At 46.9% G+C, this 23,277-nt stretch overlaps 1 protein-coding gene across 3 annotated transcripts in view; it reads right to left on the reverse strand.

Annotated features, from left to right (window-relative positions):
- ELF1 (E74 like ETS transcription factor 1) overlaps window positions 1-23,277 on the reverse strand; it is a 135,115-nt gene that overhangs the window by 8,679 nt on the left and 103,159 nt on the right. For all 3 annotated transcript variants that reach the window (XM_060233555.1, XM_060233556.1, XM_060233554.1), the window contains 4 exons: window positions 21,042-21,206; window positions 17,697-17,780; window positions 13,065-13,257; window positions 4,850-5,308 (listed from right to left, as the gene is read on the reverse strand). In XM_060233555.1, the coding sequence (XP_060089538.1) occupies window positions 4,850-5,308; window positions 13,065-13,257; window positions 17,697-17,780; window positions 21,042-21,206 (901 nt within the window). The remainder of the gene's footprint in view (window positions 1-4,849; window positions 5,309-13,064; window positions 13,258-17,696; window positions 17,781-21,041; window positions 21,207-23,277) is intronic.

Here is a 23,277-nt window from a genome sequence, read left to right on the forward strand (position 1 = left end):
AGGTAAATAGGTGTGAAAGACCTCAGCTTGAGACCCTGGAGAGCCATGAATGGGGCTGTGGCTCCATGGTAGAGCATCTGCTTAGTAAGCAGAAGGTCCCAGGTTCAATCCCCGGCATCTCCAACTAAAAAGGGTTCAGGTAAATAGGTGTGGAAAACCTCCGCTTAAGACCCTGGAGAGCCGCTGCCAGTCTGAGTAGACAAGACTGACTTTGATGGACCGAGGGCCTGATTTAGTAGAAGGCAGCTTCATATGTTCATATATGATGTGGAACGCAGACAGGCACAGTGGCAGAGGGTAATTGCGGTTCCCATGGCTCTAGCCGCAAAGTCTGTGCAGCGGCGACCAGCGTTAATTTGCTGTTTGGAGAGGCTCACAGCTTCAGTCTGCAGGACCGTGGCTTTTCCTTAGGAAGGAACCTGAAGAAGGGCAACACGCTCCCACAAGAAGAGCCGATATCTGGCCATAATCACCTTGCAGTTGGTCACTCTGAACCTTAGGGGGACGGATGCATACACTTGGCGGCCTACTGCATCCAACTTGCGGCCTTCCTTGTCTGTAGGAGTGGCATAAATCGACTGTCTGCCCTTAGGCTGCATCTCTTCCACAACTAGAGAAAAAGTTGGGAGGCACATGGAAAAACAATTAAAAGGTTCCTTCATGACCCGATGCAGTTGATCTACCCACTTGGCACTGCGGTGTGTCAAAGCCAGACGCTGCCAGATCTGTTGGGTGATATCGTCTAAACCCTCTAAGATGGGGAAGATGATGGTGCAAAGCGAGTCCAAGTAGAGCTTGCTCAGGATCTTATCCTTGGACTTGTGATCGGTGGTCAAGATCTCTATTTCGAGAGACTGCACCATCTGTGACATTTGCTCACCATACGTTTCAAAGTCCTCAATGGCTGAGGTGTCACTGACCTGTTCATCAGGCGTGGGTCCGACGTGTCAGAACTGGAGACCCTTTCTGATTGTACCTCGGTTCCTGGAGACACAGGCCAGACCAATAAAGCCACCGAAGGGTAATGGTGATAGTCGTCCTCATACTCTGTCCAAGTGTCTGTGGTAACCCCAGTCCCACTCAGTTGAGCTGCAGGGGGACGTTTGGGTCCGTGAACCACCTCAAAGGAGGAGGGTGAGGCAGCCAGGACACAAACTGTTACGTCTCAGCGGATGGTACAAGCTGTCCAGGCGGTAGGTCCTGATCGAGCTTGCCTTTGGAGAGGGAAACCGGTGAAGATGCCAGACCAAAGGTCAATCCATACTCTGTGTGGAAGTGCCCAGTTCCCGAGTCGGAGCACTTGGGGCAGCAGAAGACATTGGCTTAGCCTTGTCTTTACCCTTCTTGGCCGGAGGCTCCGAAAAATTTCGCTTGCAAGATGGTGAAGCTGAGCTAGCATGCGCCTGTCGCGAACCAGAGCCAAGCAGGACGAACCAGGTTTCTCTGAGGGCTCGGAAGCCTCAAGAGCTTGCTCCCAGAGGGCAGCCTTCGGCTTAAGAGCTTTATCCCCTCAAGCCTTGGGGGTGAATTTCACAGGAGGAGTTCAAGCGGCCCTCCCTGAACCGACAGAGACACAGATTGCGGCTGTCAGCCTGTGTCATCTTTGCGCTGCAGCAGGTGCGTGTTCTGTGCCATTTCGGGAACAGACGGTGGAATGAAATTCTAGATCCAGCCATAAGAATGCAGGAGGTAGCGTAGACCTGACCTACTTTGTCCGCAGCGGTTAAAGGAACCGAGGGCGAGCGGCTCTGCTGCACAGAAACACCTGGCCGTGAGTGTGGACAAGCTTACAGCTCCAGCACACAGCACAGGGTTGCCAACTCCCCCTTGGAATAAGGAAACAAAAAGCAAAAAGCCCCACGTGAAACCAGCTTCTATATCAAATTACGTAAACAAGAAAAACCCTTCATATATAAATAATTGTATTTAACCCATATATATTACTTATCATCAAAACAGCTGTAATACTCAGTCCTTAGAACAAAAGGAAGCATTTACACCAAGAGTTCTTTTCCTGTGTATGGTAAAATTGTCCAGCTTTTCCATGTAATCTTGGTGTGATATTCCAAATGATGAATGTCTCTCAATGGATGCAGCCAAATAATTCAATTTTCAAAGAGGAAAGGGACAAGGTTGTACTAATACCCTTGTTTCGCAAAAAGCTTTTTCAAGCTATAAAAAAACCTCTTAGCAGAGAACTTCTTCAAGCTTCAATAAACCTCTTAGCAAATTCTTAAAGCGAAGGCAATCATAGCCCAAATGTTTTCTAACTGGGTGTTCGGTTAGAAAACATTTGGGCTATGATTGCCTTCGCTTTAAGAATTTGCTAAGAGGTTTATTGCAGCTTGAAGAAGCTCTCTGTTAAGATGTCTATTCCAGCTTGAATAAGCTCTCTACCAAGAGGTGTACTGCTGCTTGAAGAAGTCCTCTGCGAAGAGGTCTTTTATAGCTTGAAAAAGCTTTTTGCGAAACAAGGGTATTAGTACAACCTTGTCCCTTTCCTCTTTGAAATTTGGCTGCATCCATTGAGAGAGATTCATCATTGGGAATATCACACCAAGATTACATGGAAAAGCTGGACAATTTTACCATACAAAGGGAAAGAACTCTTGGTGTAAATGCTTCCTTTTGTTCTGAGGACTGAGTATTACGGTTGTTTTGATGAAAGTAATATATGTGGGTTAAGTACAATTATTTATATATGAAGGGTTTTTCTTGTTTATGTAATTTGATATAGAAGCTGGTTTCACGTGGGGCTTTTTGCTTTTTGTTTCCTTATTCCTTTCTGCCGTGATGCTCTTTGTATGTTGTACTAACTCCCACTTGGAGGCAGGGACAGCAGAAGGGGGAGGGGGGGCTGAATGTCCACTGAGCACCCTATGGAGAGTGGTCCCCATAGGCGGGGGTGGGGAACAGTGGCTCTCCAGCATGGCCATGCCGGCTGGGGCTGATAGGAGTTGTGGACAAAAAACATCTGGAAAGCCACTGTTCCCCACCCCTACAAGAATCAATTTGTGGGTATCTGGGGCTCGGGGGGGGGTCTTTTTTTTTTAGGTAGAGGCACTAAATTTTCAGCATAGCATCTAGTGCCTCTCCTCAGTCCCCACCCCCCCAGTTTCAAAAAGACTAGACCAAGGGGTCCAATTCTATGAGTCCCCCCAAAAGGTGCCCCCATCCTCCATTACTTGCAATGAAGGAAAGCCCTATATGGCCTAGGACCTGCCTACCTTAGAGACCGTCTCTCCCCACATGTTCCCCAGAGAGTGCTGTGATTGAGTTCTCAAAACCTGCTTGCAATCCCCGGGCCAAAGGAGGCCCGACTTAAGTCGACCAGAGACAGGGCCTTCTCAATCACAGCCCCTTGCTGGTGGAATCAGCTACCGGAAGAGGTGAGGGCCCTGCAGGACCTTGGGCAGTTCCGCAGGGCCTGTAAGACAGTCCTCTTCCGGTTGGCATACAACTGATCGGTACTTGAAAATTTCGAATAGAAGGCTGTAGAATGGTACTTCGGTAAATGGCTTTGTTTTACTGTTTTATTGTTTTTATCGGTTTATTGTTTAAATGTTGTAAATTGATGTATTTTAAAACTTAATCTTATGTTAGAACTTTTGTGTTGTGAGCCGCCCTGAGCCGCTTTGGTGGGAAGGGCGGGATATACACTAAATAAAATGAAAAATGAAATTTAAAAGGAGCACGGTCCCTTTAAATGAGATCACCAGAACACCCTTTGGAGTCCAACTGTGCTTGTCGCCACCTTGCTCCCGGCTCCATTCCCAAAGTCCCCAGATATTTCCTGAGTCAGGCCTGGCAACCCTGGAGGCCAAAAGCGACATACCTACCGATCAGCAGGCCTGCGAATGTGCAGTCCCAATGTGGGACTGCACAGAAAATTGGCAATAGACTTCTAGTTCTGGCTCAGTTGCTGTGGAATCTTGAGCACTGCGGGTAAATATGAAAATGAAAACCCAAACCACGTGCACAAAGGGCCCTATGGCCACACCAGGTCTCTCCTGGTCTGAACACAGCCTTACATGGACTGATCGTGCACGAATCCGTTCACTTGTAAAGCAGGAGTCAAAGCGAGTGGATTTAACTTCACAAAAATGGAGCAAATAAGGAGAGGAGGCGTGGCCCCCTTCAGTTTATGAACACACATGAAGTTGCCTTATACATGGTCCATCAGGGTCAGTACTGCCTACTCAAGATGGCAACACCTCTCCGGAATCTCAAGTAGAGAACTTTCACATCATCTACTATCAGAACTTTTAATGGAAGATGCCAGGGATTGAACCTGGGACCTTTTGCATGCCAAGCAGAAGCTCCACCACTGAGCCACAGTGTCTCCCTTCTTGCTGCACTCTGCTGCTGGAAGTCTTTAGATGAATGAGAACAACTGAGGCAGGGGGTACACCATGGGGGAGAGCAACCTCCCAGCCAACCCACCTCTTGTTAACCAGGAACCCCTCTGCCACCTCTGGCTTCCTCTGCCTCACCCGCACTCCCGTCCAGTGGAGAGAGCAGCTAGCCCCCCTCTATTCTTCCTCAGGTCTCTTTAAAACCAGCCCACCAAGCTATGCATGTCCTACAGGGCTTCCCAGGCTTTTGCAAAATTCCACCCTCTTGCAAGAATTTGGCCACTGTTTTAGTTGCCTAAGCAACTGCAAGAACTGGGCAGGGTTGCCGGGGCAACCCAAATGATGTCCCAACTAAAAAGAGGATGGAAGGGCTGAAGGGCTCGCCGCGCTGGTTCAAAGAGGCCTGAGGGAGCGTGGAGGCAAGCTGGACTGGACAAGCTGCAAGGGAGTGTGGAGGCAAGCTGGACTGGCAGCCAAGCACCTCAGCCTCTTACCTTATGTTCTGAGCAGGATTCATGGACTCCTCCTGCATATTATTGGTCATGGTCGTGTGTCCTTCTGGAATGGACTGCATTAAATGAACTGTCCGATAAAGCTGCGTTGGATGTATCGACTGAGCAGACTGCATCGTCCTCAGAACTTCGGATGCCACCGCCGGCAGTTGCTGCGGAGCAGTTTCTACCGGCTGCTTCAGTTTTGTAGACTTGGAATTCCCTGGTATCTTTAGAACAGCAGCAGCTCCTCCCCGGGGCCCTGCGCTTGAAGGCACTTTGGATCTGCCTGCTTGGCTTCTATTGGCTGCAGGCACTGAGAGCAAAGTTGTATCGGGAGAGTCCAAGCTCGAACTTGATTCATCGTCGTCTATGTAGATGAGATCTTTCGGCATGTCCTTGAATTGGTACACCAGGCGCTGCCCTTCTACTTTTGCCAGAATGCCTCTTTGGTAATAATACCTGTTTCGAGGAGGAAGACACACCGACAATTACACCGAGAAAGATACATGTCTACGTATTTCAGGAGAAAAGCCCTGCCCGAAGGTTTTAAAGGACTCGGGGTGGGGGTGGAAAGTGCCAACTTATGGCAACCCGCATGGGGTTTTCAAGGCAAGAGCCATGCGGAGGCGGCTGGCATCTTTTGCCTCTGCATAATGACCCTGGACTCCCCTCCCAGCTAAGTACTGACCACGGGCAACACTGCTTCGCTTCTGAGATCTGACAAGATCAGGCTAGTTTGGGCCATCCAGCTTTAAGCAACTAGTTGAACATTAATAACTAGTTTGGTGTAGTGGTTAAGTGTGTGGACTCTTATCTGGGAGAACCGGGTTTGATTCCCCACTCCTCCACTTGCACCTGCTGGCATGGCCTTGGGTCAGCCATAGTTCTGGCAGAGGTTGTCCTTGAAAGGGCAGCTGCTGGGAGAGCCCTCTCCAGCCCCACCCACCTCACAGGGTGTCCGTTGTGGGAGAGGAAGGGAAAGGAGATTGTGAGCCGCTCTGAGACTCTTCGGAGTGGAGGGCGGGATATAAATCCAATATCTACATCTACCTCACAGGGTGTCTGTTGTGGGGGGAGGAAGGGAAAGGAGATTGTGAGCCGCTCTGAGACTCTTCGGAGTGGAGGGCGGGATATAAATCCAATATCTTCATCTACCTCACAGGGTGTCTGTTGTGGGGGAGGAAGGTAAAGGAGACTGTGAGCCGCTCTGAGACTCTTCAAGTGGAGGGCGGGATATAAATCCAATATCTTCATCTACCTCACAGGGTGTCTGTTGTGGGGGAGGAAGGTAAAGGAGATTGTGAGCCGCTCTGAGACTCTTCGGAGTGGAGGGCAGGATATAAATCCAATATCATCTTCTTCTTCTTCTTCTAATAAGAAGCCATCGCAACCCACGTATTTCCAGCAAAGAGCAGATTTCACTGTACTCCTGCAACAGTGCTGTTGAGCACCGTTCTGCACGTTATGGAAGGTGCCTCTGCAGTGAACAATACCCAGGAGCCTAGGTGCTCCAATCACAGGAAGCAGCTCTGGGCCAGCAAGGCTCTGTTTCAGAGGGTAACTGGGTGGGGTCTGCAGTTAAATGGCCAGGTTCTAGTCCTGCAGCACCTTAGAGACCAACAAGATTTCCAGGGCAGGAGCTTTCCAAACTTATACCGCTGCCCCCCCCCCCTCCTTGTTGGTCTCAAAGGTGCTGCCGGGCTTGAATCTAGCTGGTCGGGATGGGACCCATGAACAGTCGATGAGCACCCAGTTGGGCAACACTGTGAAGCTCTTCAAGGGGCGTGGACCCGATCGGCCTTCAGATGGGGGATCCTCACAGGGGCTCTGGAGAAGTGGAAGAGAAGTTCAATGACTGTTTCAAAAACCCAGCGCAGAACGCAGCTCTACTGTATTCCGAATTCACCTCTGGGACTGGTAATGCCAAGCTGCTGCCTAGGCTGCAAGCAGAAAATTGCAAGCTATGGGTCACTTTCATACCAGTCAGGTGCATTTTGCCAACACGTTTATCCGTGATATTAGCTGGAGGCATCAGAAAAGGGCAACTGGAATGATTCACTTTCCCTATGAAGAAAGGTTAAAACGCTTGGGGCTCTTTAGCTTGGAGAAACGTCGACTGCGGGGTGACATGATAGAGGTTTACAAGATTATGCATGGGATGGAGAAAGTAGAGAAAGAAGTACTTTTCTCCCTTTCTCATAATACAAGAACTCGTGGGCATTCGATGAAATTGCTGAGCAGTCGGGTTAAAACGGATAAAAGGAAGTACTTCTTCACCCAAAGGGTGATTAACATGTGGAATTCACAGCCACAGGAAGTGGTGGCGGCTACAAGCATAGACAGCTTCGAGAGAGGGTTAGATAAAAATATGGAGCAGAGGTCCATCAGTGGCTATTAGCCACTGTGTGACACAGAGTGTTGGACTGGATGGGCCATTGGCCTGATCCAGCATGGCTTCTCTTATGTTCTTATGTGACACAGAGTGTTGGACTGGATGGGCCATTGGCCTGATCCAACAGGGCTTCTCTTATGTTCTTATGTGACACAGAGTGTTGGACTGGATGGGCCATTGGCCTGATCCAACAGGGTTTCTCTTATGTTCTTATGTGACACAGAGTGTTGGACTGGATGGGCCATTGGCCTGATCCAGCATGGCTTCTCTTATGTTCTTACGTGACACAGAGTGTTGGACTGGATGGGCCATTGGCCTGATCCAGCATGGCTTCTCTTACGTTCTTATGTGACACAGAGTGTTGGACTGGATGGGCCATTGGCCTGATCCAACATGGCTTCTCTTATGTTCTTATGTGACACAGAGTGTTGGACTGGATGGGCCATTGGCCTGATCCAGCATGGCTTCTCTTATGTTCTTATGTGACACAGAGTGTTGGACTGGATGGGCCATTGGCCTGATCCAACATGGCTTCTCTTATGTTCTTATGTGACACAGAGTATTGGACTGGATGGGCCACTGGCCTGATCCAACAGGGCTTCTCTTATGTTCTTATGTGACACAGAGTGTTGGACTGGATGGGCCATTGGCCTGATCCAGCATGGCTTCTCTTACGTTCTTATGTGACACAGAGTGTTGGACTGGATGGGCCATTGGCCTGATCCAACAGGGCTTCTCTTATGTTCTTATGTGACACAGAGTGTTGGACTGGAGGGGCCACTGGCCTGATCCAACATGGCTTCTCTTATGTTCTTATGTGACACAGAGTGTTGGACTGGAGGGGCCACTGGCCTGACCCAACTGGCTTCTCTTATGTTCTTATGTGACACAGAGTGTTGGACTGGATGGGCCATTGGCCTGATCCAGCATGGCTTCTCTTATGTTCTTAAGAAGAGCATGACTAGATCCTGTCTGAGGACTGTTGGTGTTGAGATGCCACAATGACAGGGCATGCTGCTGTATCTGAGCCAGTGAGAGAAGTCTGCGGTTGGTAGCTGGCGGTCGTGACAGAGAGCCCAGCCCCTGTGTCAGATCTAGTGTGTGCAGGGGCTGTTAAGGATTAGCCGTATGTGTGAGTGGCTCTTTTACCCTTTTTCATACAACACTGAATGCAAAATGCAAAACTGAATTCCAAGGCGGATGGCAGCGTAATGGTTCCAATCCCAGCTCTAAGGCACAGCTCCCTCCCACCGCTGATGAGAGCAGAAATGTTAACGATCCCAAAGATGTATCTCTCAGCCATGGCACCGCACAAGCTGATGTTGATCTGAGCAGACTTTCTCAGGCTCTCAAAGAAGCATCAGGAGGAAACTGGGTATATGAACGGGGAGGGAGGTCCATCTTTTGGGCCCACCCAGAGAGGGGCTGTGGCTCAGTGGAAGAGCCTAACCTTTGCATGCAGAAGGTCCCAGAGTCAATCCCACAATCCCTAGTTAAAACGGCCTGGCAGGAGGTGATGTGAAAGACCTTTCTCTGCCTGAAACCCTGGAGAGCCGCTCCCAGTCTGAATAAGACAGTTCTGAGCTTGATGGACCAAGGGTGTGGGGGGGGTCTCATTCAGTAACTGACTTTTCAATTATCAGGACAAATACGTTGTACACCTAAGCTGTACACCTGCGGTGGGAATCGACCTCCATCTGCACAGGGTGTCCCTGTTACTGTGACCAGGTGCTGAATCCTGTCAAACGCTAGTTGCAGAAGCAGTTCTGATACCAGAGAACAAAACACCCCAGTGTCTCCTGCCTTGTTAGGCCTGAAGCTTCTGTGATTGTGAGCTTTAGAGGTGGGACTGTAAGTGGTTCGATTGCTGCCCCTTCCTAAGGCTCTTTTGGATTTATGTTTGTCCTTTTGATTCTTTCCCCTGAATTTCCAGCAAAGGAAACAGAACTCAGCCGTATGTTTTTACACTAGCTGTAGAAGGCATTTACTCCCCAAATGCAAGCACTTTCTACTGGTGATCAGTTGTTCCAAAGATAATTGCCCGCATGGTGACAGGCGGGAGTGGAATTCTAGCAGGAGCTCCTTTGCATATTAGGCCACACACCCCTGATGTAGCCAATCCTCCCGGAGCTTACAAGGCTCTTTTTTGTAAGCTCGTGGAGGATTGGCTACATCAGGGTTGTGTGGCCTAATACACAAAGGAGCTTCTGCTAGGATTCCACCCCTGGTGACAGGCACACGTGTAACTTCGTCATTGCTGCTGTGGCTGCCAATAAGGCTTCTATATGGCACGTTCTCCCATTGTTTCTCTGCCCCGGTCATCTAACAGCATGTCACGAGCTGGGGCCAGGCCAGGCGAAGTCCAAGGTCTGTAGCTGGTGAGCAGAGAGGGTTCAAAGCACCAAAACCAAATCACAGTCCAGGTATCGCAGGTCAGAGGTTCAGAAGCCGAAGTCAGGGGGTCCAGAAGTCAAAGCCAACGTCAAGGGGTCCAGAACCCAAAGTCAGAAGCCGAAGTGGATGCTAGAACGTCAGGTAAGTGACTAGTTGCTTCCACAAAGCCTTCTCCCAAAGCCCGCAGCTATATAGCCCTCTGCTGTCTGTTGCCCATTTGGACTAATTGCTGACTCAGAGGGCAGCCAGGATCCTGCTGAGGCTCAAGCATCCTCACTCCTAGAGGGGCCAGGATCCTTTTAGAACTCAGGGCTCAGGGAGCGTCTTGCTCGTGAGCGTGCCGCCCTCCTCCGATCCCTGAGGTCCTGACGAAGGCGGTCACGCACACGAGCCACCCGAGAGGGCGAGGCAGGGGGGCTTGGATCTTCTCCAGTAGGAGGCAGGGGCACTGGTGCAGGTGGCAGGGGCACAGTTTCTTCTGCAGGCTCAGCTTCTTCTGCAGGGTCCCCAGCACCCATGACACAGCAGCCATTTCCACTCCCCAGCCCTCACCACCCTTGGAGGTGGTTTTTTTTTTTTAAATCAGCTATTAAATATTATCTCGCTATTACAATATAAGTAACAGTCCCTGTCCCCTTTCATTGCACAGCTATGTCTTTTCCCTTAACGTCCGTAAGGAAAGAAGCAACAAAATGTCCTTTTTTAAAAGATAAAAGTTATTAATTCAGAGGACCTGTTGCACATATGGTTATAAAATTATAGTGATATAATATCCAGTGGCCAGTGACGAAGAGAAAAGGCTGTTGTAGGGGAAACGGCTGTCCTATGGACAGGAGCAGAAGAATTCAAATTTCCCTGCCCAGTCTTTGTTGCGATTTCTCCCAAAACTTTGCTGAAACCCAAGTCTGAGAAAGATCAGGGGAAAGTCAGGGAAACTCTAGAAAGGCATGAATACACTGTAATGCTGTAGGGAAGCATTTCCCAAGAGAATCAAACCTGGGACAAACAACCTGTGCAAAAAGGGCCAAAAATACGCAGATCGGGCAGAGAGCTACAAAACTCATCCAACAAAAGAGAAAAGCAGGAAAACATAAAGACAGAAAGAAAAGCACTGAAGAGCTTTTGCTAACGCCAGAGATCCAAAGAGCGCTGCTGTTGTGGCAGATGAAAAGGAGAAAGGCTTCTGCCTCTCTAAGTCTGCACACTAGAACCTCTCTGCTCAGAGTAGGCAGCATGGGGGCCCAAAGCCTGGCCTCTTTATTGTTCTCATGCAGTGTTATAGACAAGGTGTGAAAGTACCACTTGGTGAGTAGGAAATAGCTTCCCCCACCCACCCACCCACACACACACACACACACACTTGCTGAAGGATACCTCTGGTTCCAAGAAACAGACTCACCCATCAGATGCTTTAAGAACTGAGAAATTAAATGCAAACAATGTTTTCCATTAAAGTTAACGTTATGTTTTAAAGGTGATGTAAGAAGGAGGCCCGACTGAAATTGACCAGAGATAGGGCCTTTTCAATCACAGCCCCCTGCTGGTGGAACCAGCTACCGGATGAAGTGAGAGCCTTGCGGAACCTTGGGCAGTTCCGCAAGGCCTGCAAGACTGTCCTCTTCTGGTTGGCATACAACTGACTGGCATTTAAGAACCGCGGAGGAAGGCCGTCACCATCAGAATAGCACCAAATTAATAGACGGTTTCTGTTCTTTCTGTTTTAATTACTGTAAATTATCATTGAATATGTAGTTTAATATTTACTAATTTTATTGATCTGGGATTTTATGTTGTAAGCCGCCCTGAACCCGCCTCGGTGAGGAGGGCGGGATATAAATCAAATAAATAAAAAAATAATATTGTATAGGACGGGGTGGTCAAACTTGCTTAACTTAAGAGCCACAAGACATGAACATCAGATGATGGATGGATGGGTGGGTGGGTGGATGGATGGAGGGATGGATGGGTGGGTGGATGGATGAAAGACAGGGAGGGAGGGAGGGAGGGAGGGAGGGAGGAAGGAAGGAAGGAAGGAAGGAAGGAAGGAAGGAAGGAAGGAAGGAAGGAAGGAAGGAAGGAAGGAAGGAAGGAAGGAAGGAAGGAAGGAAGGAAGAAAGATGGAAGGGGGAAGGAGAGGTGACGAGAAAGCAACTTTAACTTTAAATGCATTCTCCAAGCCACCAGTTGACTTGGCGTGGAGAAGTGATTAAAAGAGACAAAAGTCTTCTCCAAATTGGCCGACGGGGTGGTGGCCGGGGGCTTCGAGAGCTACACGATATGTGTGAAAGAGCCATATGTGGCTCCTGATCCAAACTTTGGCCACTCTGGTACAGGATGATACCTGCTTTTCAGATCATTGAACAGAAGTGGACATTTTATTAAATAAACAAGATAACTATTATAGAAAAGAGTTCTGTTTTTTCTGTAATGTTACGGAAAAGAGTAAGAGGCAAGTTAAATTAAGTGATCTGCATCTAGAAAAGGAAGTAGCTGTTGAACACACATGAAGCGGCCATATTCTGAACCAGACCCTGAGTCCATGAAGGCTGGCAATGCCTGCTCTGAACTGGCAGCGGCTGTCAAGGGGCTCAAGGCAGGGGTCTTTCACATCACCTCCTACCAAACCTTTTTAATTGGACAGATGTGGGGGGGGCTGCATGGGAACTTCTGCATGCCAGGCAGATGCTCTGCCTCTGAGCCACAGCTGAGAATGGGGAGTGGGGAAGAGGGGAGCGTTGCATGTGTTTTATTTATTTACATCTTCCTTCTGTTCCTTCTCCAAGTCTCCTTGGAGAAGAGACAGAAGGAAGATGTAAATGAACAACAGGGAAAAGGAAAAAGAAGCACCATTTGGCGGAGAATTTTATTACCTTTTATGGCTATCCAGACCAAATGGCCTAGCCACACTGTTTTATGCGACCATGTGACCAGTTAGTTCCCCAGACTGCTTGTATTTCCGCTCACAATACCTGATCCCCTCATCTGATGAAGTGTGCTTAAGAGAGCACACGAAAGCTTACTTCCCCCCCGCCCCCGCAACAGACACCCTTGGAGGTAGGTGGGCTGAGAGAGCTCTCCCAGATACTGCCCTTTCAAAGACAACTCCCGCAAGAGCTATAGCTGACCCAAGGCCATTCCAGCAGCTGCAAGTGGAGGAGTGAGGAATGTATGTCATATTTTACGAACCAGCATTTCAACACCAAGTATTTCAATTTTTGAAAGTGAAGGAAATAATTAATTATTAATTTTTGTCCTTGGGAACTGGTCTGGAACCTGGAGAAAAATTCAGATGAGCAATGGTATAAAATATTTACAAATCAGTACCAAGTACTAGCTTTTGCGGCTACTGGAGTTGCTTCATATCAAAGCAAAAAGCTTGTTTTCGTTTTAACAAGTATAAGCGCTTGTCATTTTCTTGGACTCACATACCTGAGAGCTCTGCCCATGGTTTCATAATTCATATCAGGTTTGTTTTTGTGCTTCCCCCACAACCTGGACACAGCCTTGGAATCCACAAGTTTAAAAATGCCCTTTTCCCTTTGCGTCCATTTAATGTATTTAGGACACGTCGCTTTGTCTTGCAGTAGTGCTAGTAAGAACTCCCAGAGATAAATGGTGTTTCCTGAAATAAATAAAAAAAACTCTTAGAAGTCAAACACCCCATGCAATGAAAAAGTATTAGATAGGAAAGCATAACTTTTAGTCTCTAGCCCTTCATTGACTTTTCCAATACCTAGCTTTGGTACTGACTATTTATTTCTATTTGTATCCTGAGAGCAGCGTCAGGGTGACTAACAAGCAAAATAACATCATAAAATACAACCATCTATTATAAAACAGCCCTCTCATGGATTGCTGCCTTGTCGTGGCGAGAGGGTTTGCGCGGTTCAATGAGGCTGTGGACAGGCCACAGCTGAGAACCCAGACAAAATGTGATCCACTGGAGAAGGAAATGGCAAACCACTCCAGTATCCTTTCCAAGAAAACCCCATGAACAGAAACAAAAGGCTAGAAGATATGAAGATACTGAAGATGAAGATATTGGATTTATATCCCACCCTCCACTCCGAAGAGTCTCAGAGCGGCTCACAATCTCCTTTACCTTCCTCCCCCACAACAGACACCCTGTGAGGTGGGTGGGGCTGGAGAGGGCTCTCACAGCAGCTGCCCTTTCAAGGACGACTTCTGCCAGGGCTATGGCTGACCCAAGGCCATTCCAGCAGGTGCAAGTGGAGGAGTGGGGAATCAAACCCGGTTCTCCCAGATAAGAGTCCGCACACTTAACCACTACACCAAACTAGCTCTGGAATATGGCGCTGGAAGATGAGCCCCTCAGGTCAGAAGGTGCCCAATATGCTACTGGGAAGAGCGTTCAAGTAACCACAGAAAGAGTGAAGCGGCTGGGCCAAAGCCGAAAGGACGCTCAGCTGTGGATGTGTCTGATGGTGAAAGAACAGTCCGATGCTGCAAAGAACAATACTGCATCGGAACGTGGAATGTAAGATCTATGAATCAAGGTAAGTTAGATGTGGTCAAACAAGAGATGGCAAGACTGAACATCGACATCTTGGGAATCAGTGAACTAAAATGGATGGGAATGGGTGAATTTAACTCAGAGGATCACTACATCTATTATTGTGGCCAAGAGTCCCTTAGAAGAAATGGTGTGCCTTTTATAGTTAACAAGAGAGTGAGGAAGGCAGTACTCGGATACAATCTCAAAAATGACAGAAGGATCTCGGTCCATATCCAAGGCAAACCATTCAATATCACAGTAATCCAAGTCTATGTCCCAACCACTGATGCAGAAGAGGCTGAAGTGGACCAGTTCTATGAAGATCTACAACACCTTCTAGAATTAACACCCAAAAAAGATGTCCTCCTCATCATAGGGGACTGGAATGCCGAAGTAGGAAGTCAAAAGGTGACCGGAACAACTGACAAGTTTGGCCTTGGAGAACAAAATGAAGCCGGGCAAAGGCTAATAGAGTTTTGTCAAGAGAACAAGCTGGTCATAGCGAACACCCTCTTCCAACAACCTAAAAGGCGACTCTACATGTGGACATCACCTGATGAACAACACAGAAATCAGATTGATTATATACTCTGCAGTCAAAGATGGAGAAGCTCCTTACAGTCAGCAAAGACAAGACCTGGAGCTGACCGCGGCTCAGATCATGAGCTACTCATCGGAAAATTCAGGTTTAAGCTGAAGAAAACTGGGGAAGCCATTAGGCCATTCAGGATTGACCTTGATCACATTTCTTATGAATATGCAGTGGAGGTGAAGAATAGGTTTAAGGAACTAGAGTTGACAGAGTGCCTGAAGAACTATGGACGGAGGTTCGTGACATTGTACAGAAGGCAGCAATCAGCACCATCCCAAAGAAAAAGAAATGCAAGAAAGCAAAATGGCTGTCTGATGAGGCTTTACAAATAGCTGAGGAAAGAAGGAAAGTGAAAGGCAAAGGTGAAAAGGAAAGATTCACCCAACTGAATGCAGATTTCCGGAGAACAGCAAGGAGAGATAAGGATGCCTTCCTGAAGGAACAATGCAAAGCAATAGAGGAAAATAATAGAATGGGAAAGACAAGAGATCTCTTCAAGAAAATTGGAGAAATCAACGGAATGTTTTGTGCAAGGATGGCCATGATAAAGGACAAAAATGGTAGGGACCTAACAGAAGCAGAAGAGATCAGGAAGAGGTGGCAAGCATACACAGAAGAATTATACAAGAAGGATCTCAATGTCCCAGACAACCATGACAGTGAAATCGATGACCTTGAGCCAGACATTCTGTAGTGTAAAGTCAAATGGGCTTTAGAAAGCATTACTAGCAACAAAGCAAATGGAGATGATGGTATCCCAGTGGAGCTATTCAAAGTCCTAAAAGATGATGCTATTAAAGTGATGCACACATTATGTCAACAAATTTGGAAAACACAACAGTGGCCACAGGATTGGAAAAGATCAGTTTATATTTCAGTCCCAAAGAAGGGTAATGCCAAGGAATGTCCAAACTATCGCACCATTGCACTCATTTCACATGCCAGCAAGGTCATGTTAAAGATCCTACAAGCTAGGCTTCAGCAGTATGTAGATCAGGAACTACCAGAAGTTCAAGCTGGGTTTCCGAGAGGTAGAGGAACTAGGGATCAAATTGCCAACATTCGATGGTTTATGAAGAAAGCACGGGAGTATCAGAAAAACATCTATTTCTGCTTCATTGACTATGCTAAAACCTTTGATTGTGTGGATCACAACAAACTGCGGCAAGTCCTTAAAGAGATGGGAGTACCAGACCACTTCACATGTCTCGAGAAACCTGTGTAAGGGTCAAGAAGCAACGGTCAGAACGGGATATGGAACAACTGATTTAGAATAGGAAAAGAAGTTCGACAAGGGTGTATATTGTCACCCTGCTTATTTAATTTATATGCACAGTACATCATGCGGAATGCTGGCCTGGATGAAGCACAAGTCGGAATTAAGATTGCCAGGAAAAACATCAACAACGTGAGATATGCAGATGACACCACTCTAATGGCAGAAAGTGAGGAGGACCTAAAGAACCTCTTGTTGAGGCTGAAAGAGGGGAGCACAAAAGTAGGCTTGAAACTCAACATCAAAAAAACTAAGATCATGGCATTTGGCCCCATCACACCTTGGCAAATAGAAGGGGAAGACATGGAAGTAGTGACAGACTTTACATTTCTGGGGTCCAAGATCACTGCAGATGGTGACTGTAGCCATGAAATCAAAAGACGTTTGCTCCTTGGGAGGACAGCTATGGCGAACCTGGCAGTATAATAAAAAGTAGAGACATCACCCTGCCAACAAAAGTCCGTATAGTCAAAGCAATGGTATTCCCAGTAGTAATGTATGGCTGTGAGAGCTGGACCATAAGGAAGGCGGAGCGGAGAAGAATAGACGCTTTTGAGCTGTGGTGCTGGAGAAGACTCTTGAGAGTCCCTTGGACTACAAGAAGATCAAATCAGTCAGTCCTAAGGGAAACCAACCCAGACTGTTCCCTGGAAAGTCAGATGCTGAAGCTGAAGCTCAAATACTTTGGCCACCAAATGAGAAGGGAGCACTCCCTGGAGAAGACCCTGATGCTGGGAAAGACAGAAGGCAAAAGAAGAAGGGGACGGCAAAAGATGAGATGGCTGGACAGCGTTACTGATGTAACAAACACGAATTTGAACAGACTTCGGAGGATGGTGGAAGACAGGAGGGCCTGGCGTGACTTGGTCCATGGGGTTGCAAAGAGTCGGACTCGACTGTGCGACTGAACAACAACAAATTATAAAACAGTATTAGGAAAAGCGGTAAACAATTATTAAAACCGTAGTATATAAATATTAACAATTTGGGCGCTATGCAAATAGTTTGGCAGCAGCCTCCTCCAGTCTGTTACACTCTGCTGAGAATCACTCGCTGGTGATTCCCAGCCCCAAAGACATCCCGCTGTCCTTTGCCAGGGCTGGGGCTTTTTCAGCCTTGGCTTCTGCCTGGTGGGACTCTCTGCCAAATGACATCTGTGCCCTGTGGGACCTTATGCCATTCTACAGGCCTTGCAAGGCAGAGGTGTTCTGCCAGGCCTTTGGTTGAGGGCAGTGACGGACACCATCTTGACTGGCACTCCTTCCTCCTGCCTTTTCCGCTATGCTCCCACCCTGCCCTTCTGAGGCACAGATATAGTTGGGATTTAATGCATTAGTGTCATCTGAATAACACTATCTGTGAACTTGCTTTAATTAGCTTTATTTCATTGTTGGAATGTTTTAATGTGATTTTTTTTTTTTTACCATTGTTCACCGCTCAGGGTATTCAGGGACTGAGTGATTTATAAATCTAACCTACAAATAAATATTATTACTCGGTTACTATCGCCCTTCTATCACTCTTCTGAAGGGAGTTTCTTGGTGAAATTTCACTTCTAGTAAACTTATTCCCTTTGCAACCCCACAATAAGAATGAAGCAGCTAGGCTGAAGGAGGACTCCAAATTTCATCTCATCTACCTCCCCTCCCCACTGCTTGCATTGCCCTTGCTGCTTACCCTTCCCATCCTTGTTCTTCTTCTTTACGGATATGTTTGGAGTCAGAGTAGGGGAATACGGACGGGCAGGTTTGGCTTTCTTTCCTGGGGAAGGGGAGGGAGAAAGCAAAAACAGTGTTGTGAACAGAGAGGGGACAGTACATTCATGCAACCCTATCTCCCCCTGCATTCCGGTCTAACTGAATTGCATGAAAGCACCTCATACTTTAAAGGATCTGAGGAATCACACAGGATCCTGAGTCAGTACAACTTTCCAGTGCTTATTTCATTCAACTGCACTGCAAGTATTAACCTCAAGGATTTATTTCATTATCTAAAAACAAAACAAGATAAACAGACGCTTATATTAGTTCAATTTAGGTACCAGGCCAAGAACTTTCCACTTTATTAATGAAGGTTTCTTGTAGCTGAGTCATTCTAATGCATTAGGAAGTTTCTAGTTCAAACCTGACCTCAGTCCTTAGCTCCTTAAAAAAGGTTTTTAAAAGGTAAATGTAGTCTCCTGTGCAAGCACCAGTCGTTTCCGACTCTGGGGTGACGTCACATCGTGATGTTTTCACGGCAGACTTTTTACAGGGTGGTTTGCCATTGCCTTCCCCAGTCATCTACACTTCCCCCCCCCAGCAAGCTGGGCACTCATTTTACTGACCTCGGAAGGATGGAAGGCTGAGTCAGCCTTGAGCCAGCTATCTAAACCCAGCCTCTGCCGGGATCGAACTCAGGTCGTGAACAGAGCTTGGACTGCAATACTGCAGCTTTACCACTCTGTGCCACGGGGCTCTTCCTTAGCTCCTTAAAACAACTCATTCTTCCTCAGCCTTTCGCCATCTCAATTTGGGATCAATAATGCAGACAGTTTACAGGGCTGCAGTAAGGGTTATTGTGATCATATAGACAAGGTATGATTGCTGAGCATTGTTATTGACTATATTAATGGTAATCAGTGTTAGTTGCAGTGTGAGTCCTGGTTTTCTTGTATCTGAAATTCATTTTAAAATAAATCTGAAATCTATTATTATTATTAAAGAATGCTTACCCATGGTCCCTTGTAGGGGCCACAGACATTAAAGAGCCCTTGTGCTAGCCTCTTGCAGTATCTCCAAATTGGCACAAGTTATCATAAAAAACAGAGGATTGGTAAAGTTGCTTTATGCATTTGAAAATGCATGATGTGAAATATGCTTAAACATGAAACTGTGTGGAACTCTATCATGAGCAGAGATGTAAAATTTCTGAAAATTCTAAAGTTACCAGAGGAGGGAACAGTTTTTCTCATTTTTTAAATGAAAATTCGCGGAAAATTGAAATATAGGCAATATTTTTCCCAACTAACTTCTTTTTACTGATTGAAAAAACATAACATTCTTCATTTATAGCTTATTTTAGCATACAAAATTGTACTATTTGGCATATTTAAGGCATCTGAAAGTGTAAACAGTTTCAATTTCCTTAGGGAAAAAAATGCTGATAATACTCAATAATTGAGAAATTTCTTAATTTGTCCACTGAAAACTGAAAAAGTTCGCAGCCTTGTTCATGCTATTGTGTTTAGAATGTGAAAAACCTTGCCTTAAAAGTTAAAGACAGAAGGAAAAAATCCACAATAAGCAAAAGAAAGCAGACTATTCAGATAGAGTCACAATAGGTAGGATGGCACGTTTTGATATTCTGAAAACAATGAACTCTTTAATAACGTATTATCATTAAACCTATTAGCAGCATATCGGTTACTGTCAAAAATTATGTTTAAACAAACAATAACAAACCCTAGAAAATATTGTATATGTTTTAAATGCAAGAGCTTTTGTGTGTGTGTATGTTTCCCTTAATTTTTCCATTGAAAAAACTGAGCAAGTCCTCAGAATTTTTCACACCGTACATTTGGAATGAGTGAGATGCTCTGTAAGACAAGTTTTTATTTCACTGGAAAAGAGAAAATGTTCCATGATCCTCAAAATTTCTTAATTTTCCCACTGAAAACTGAAAAGTTTTCAAACTTGTTCGTGTTAGGTGTTTAGACTGTGAAAAACCTTGCCTTAAGCAAGAATGTACACTTTCTTAAAAGAGAAAATAACTCATAGGAGTTTATTTTCATTGCTTCTCCAGATTTTTCAGGGGAAAAGGCTTTGGGAGAAAATTGGGAGGAGAGACATATTTTCCTGGCCCTCACATCTCTACTCATGAGTGAGAATTTCAGAGCTTTTATTCTTTGTGAAGCTGATCTAACAGTCTGCAAAGCTGTAGCTTCTATAGTGAAAATACCCAGGAATTAGGCCTGTTCTATACATACAGTCACCTGGACTTGGGTGAAAAGGCAGAATAATTTTTTTAAAAATATATATATAAATAAAAATGAACAAATAAAAAACATAAAGACCCCTCTTTATGGAGCAGGTTGTATTAGCATATAATGGAGCAGGTTGTATTAGAACTTCTCATTCGGGAGGGACGGTGGCTCAGTGGTAGAGCATCTGCTTGGGAAGCAGAAGGTCCCAGGTTCAATCCCTGGCATCTCCAAAAAAAGGGTCCAGGCAAATAGGTGTGAAAAACCTCAGTTTGTGACCCTGGAGAGCCACTGCCAATCTGAGTAGACAATGCTGACTTTGATGGACCGAGGGTCTGATTCAGTATAAGGCAGCTTCATATGTTCATATGTTCACTCCCCCCACACACTTACATGAAGTCTGATTCAGGTTGTTGTTTTTTTTTAATGGGGAACCATTCACAAACAATATCCTCATGCTTGGAATATACTTATACAAGTTCCTCATGCTTAGATTATACTTATAAATGTTTGGAATATACTTATACATGATTTATGAATGGTTTTTATTGTATGAGTGTATTCTCCCTGATCCCCAACGAAACCATTGGCAAAACATATTTGGATCAGGAAGCAATAACAAAAGAATTTACTCAACACCTCGATCTTCTTCATTGGTATTTGGGCAAAAATGGTTTTAAAATGTCAACCCCAGAGTTCTTGCTCAAATACCAGTGGCCCCGTGTCACCAGCAATGCAATGATGTCACTTCCAGTGTGTGCCAAAAATGACACGGTTGGATCACTGGCAACGTTGCTGCAAAGCTTGCGTAGCCCCACTCCACTCGGGTAAGCGCACCCCCCCCCATCCCTTGCTACTTGCCAGGAGGGACTTGGTAAACCTAGCTTTCCTAAAAGAAGACCATGTTCTTCCTTCTCCGTGGGCCACGACCTAGATTCCCCAACATGCGTTCCAAATAGCTTTCATTCCCCAACATGCATTCTTCATTGGATAGTACAAACACATACAGGCAGGAAATGTGCTTCAAGACAGCTGTTCAGTGCACACTCACATTTCCTTACCTTTCTTCTTTTTTGGCTGCTCAAGTGCTAGAGCACTGGGTGAGTCACCATGTTGGTCTTGGATTTGCTGAATCTCCACCACTTCTGGAATTCCGTCCAGGGTGACTGAAACATGAGTAATAGGGGCAGCGTCCATGTTGTCCTCAGCTCCGCCAAAAACATGTGCTTCGGAAAAACAGCAGAGTCACAAAACACTGTAAATGTTTTGGAAGAACTGGGAGCAATGAAGTTACAAAGAAATAATGATCAAGACAGCTTACTGGATTTGAAGGCACACTCAAGCAACCAACTAAAATGAAAACAAATACACAGTTTCTCAATACAGATGATATTTTGAAGATACTACTAAATACAGGTTACTGTTTCTCTTGAAACGTAACTGTTTTGAAAACTATATTCAGCAAACTTATTTGAACGATGTCAAACACGCATCATGTACAAAAAATGTTCTTAATTGCCTTCCTACTTCCATTACACAAACCTTCCACTGGAACCTACATAAGAAGCCTCCTTTGTGACCAGAGAAAGGGTAGAGTGAACTTATTCCCGGGCAGAAACTCTTTATTTGTTTGATTCGCTCTAATTTTATGCTATGTCAAGGATGTCGTCCTTAATAATAACGGCAGGGGTACCCAGTTCTTTTATTTGCTATCGCTACGTTTACGTTGCTAGATTTATTTATCAATATATATAATTGTCAATGGAGCCCCATCTGTAGCTCTGCAGACTGGGGCCGTATACAGACTAGGAAGATTTTGCAATACTCTTGGAGAAATCCTCAGGTTTGCAGAAAAATATGAAAACGGGGGAAACAAACAGGGGTTGTTTTAAATCCTCCCAGAGGTCTGTGCAGACAATGCACCTCTGTTGAAGTAGCTGCTGCCTGCCTCTCTCTCTCTTTTTCTATGAAAGGGGGGGGGGGGGAGCTGCTCACCACAATGGTAATAGTAGAGAGCCAAGTAGGGGGGGGGCTGCCTCCTTTTGTGGCAAGGAGGAGGTGGAAGCAGGGGGGGACTGCCTCCTTTTGTGGCAAGGAGGAGGTGGAAGCAGGGGGGGGACTGCCTCCTTTTGTGGCAAGGAGGAGGTGGAAGCAGGGGGGGGACTGCCTCCTTTTGTGGCAAGGAGGAGGTGGAAGCGGGGGGGGGACTGCCTCCCTTTGTGGCAAGGAGGAGGTGGAAGCAGGGGGGGGACTGCCTCCTTTTGTGGCAAGGAGGAGGTGGAAGCAGGGGGGGGGACTGCCTCCTTTTGTGGCAAGGAGGAGGTGGAAGCAGGGGGGGACTGCCTCCTTTTGTGGCAAGGAGGAGGTGGAAGCAGGGGGGGGACTGCCTCCTTTTGTGGCAAGGAGGAGGTGGAAGCAGGGGGGGGACTGCCTCCTTTTGTGGCAAGGAGGAGGTGGAAGCAGGGGGGGGACTGCCTCCTTTTGTGGCAAGGAGGAGGTGGAAGCGGGGGGGGACTGCCTCCCTTTGTGGCAAGGAGGAGGTGGAAGCAGGGGGGGGACTGCCTCCTTTTGTGGCAAGGAGGAGGTGGAAGCAGGGGGGGACTGCCTCCTTTTGTGGCAAGGAGGAGGTGGAAGCAGGGGGGGGACTGCCTCCTTTTGTGGCAAGGAGGAGGTGGAAGCAGGGGAGGGACTGCCTCCTTTTGTGGCAAGGAGGAGGTGGAAGCAGGGGGGGGACTGCCTCCTTTTGTGGCAAGGAGGAGGTGGAAGCAGGGGGGGACTGCCTCCTTTTGTGGCAAGGAGGAGGTGGAAGCAGGGGGGGGACTGCCTCCTTTTGTGGCAAGGAGGAGGTGGAAGCAGGGGGGGGCTGCCTCCTTTTGTGGCAAGGAGGAGGTGGAAGCAGGGGGGGGACTGCCTCCTTTTGTGGCAAGGAGGAGGTGGAAGCAGGGGGGGGACTGCCTCCTTTTGTGGCAAGGAGGAGGTGGAAGCAGGCAGAATGGCAAAGGGAGGTCCATGTGCCAAGGGGGTCAGACAGAGGAAAGAGAAGGCCATGGGAGGGCAAGGGGGAGCTGGGGACCAGGGTTGAGGGCAAGGGAGGGGGGGAGTAGAAGTAGGATGGGGGAAGGAAAAAGATGGGAAGAAGATGTGGCAATGGGAGGAAAGGTTAAAGAAAGACGGGAGACAGAATCAGAAGCCAGAGTGGCTCCCAACCTTTTTGGCACCAGGGCCCAGTTTTGTGGAAGACAATTTTTCCACGGCCCAGTGTGTGTGCGTGTGTGGGTGGTGCTGGAATTTTTGCTG

The sequence above is a fragment of the Heteronotia binoei genome, chromosome 3 (assembly GCF_032191835.1).
Source record: "Heteronotia binoei isolate CCM8104 ecotype False Entrance Well chromosome 3, APGP_CSIRO_Hbin_v1, whole genome shotgun sequence".
Taxonomy (NCBI): domain Eukaryota; kingdom Metazoa; phylum Chordata; class Lepidosauria; order Squamata; family Gekkonidae; genus Heteronotia; species Heteronotia binoei.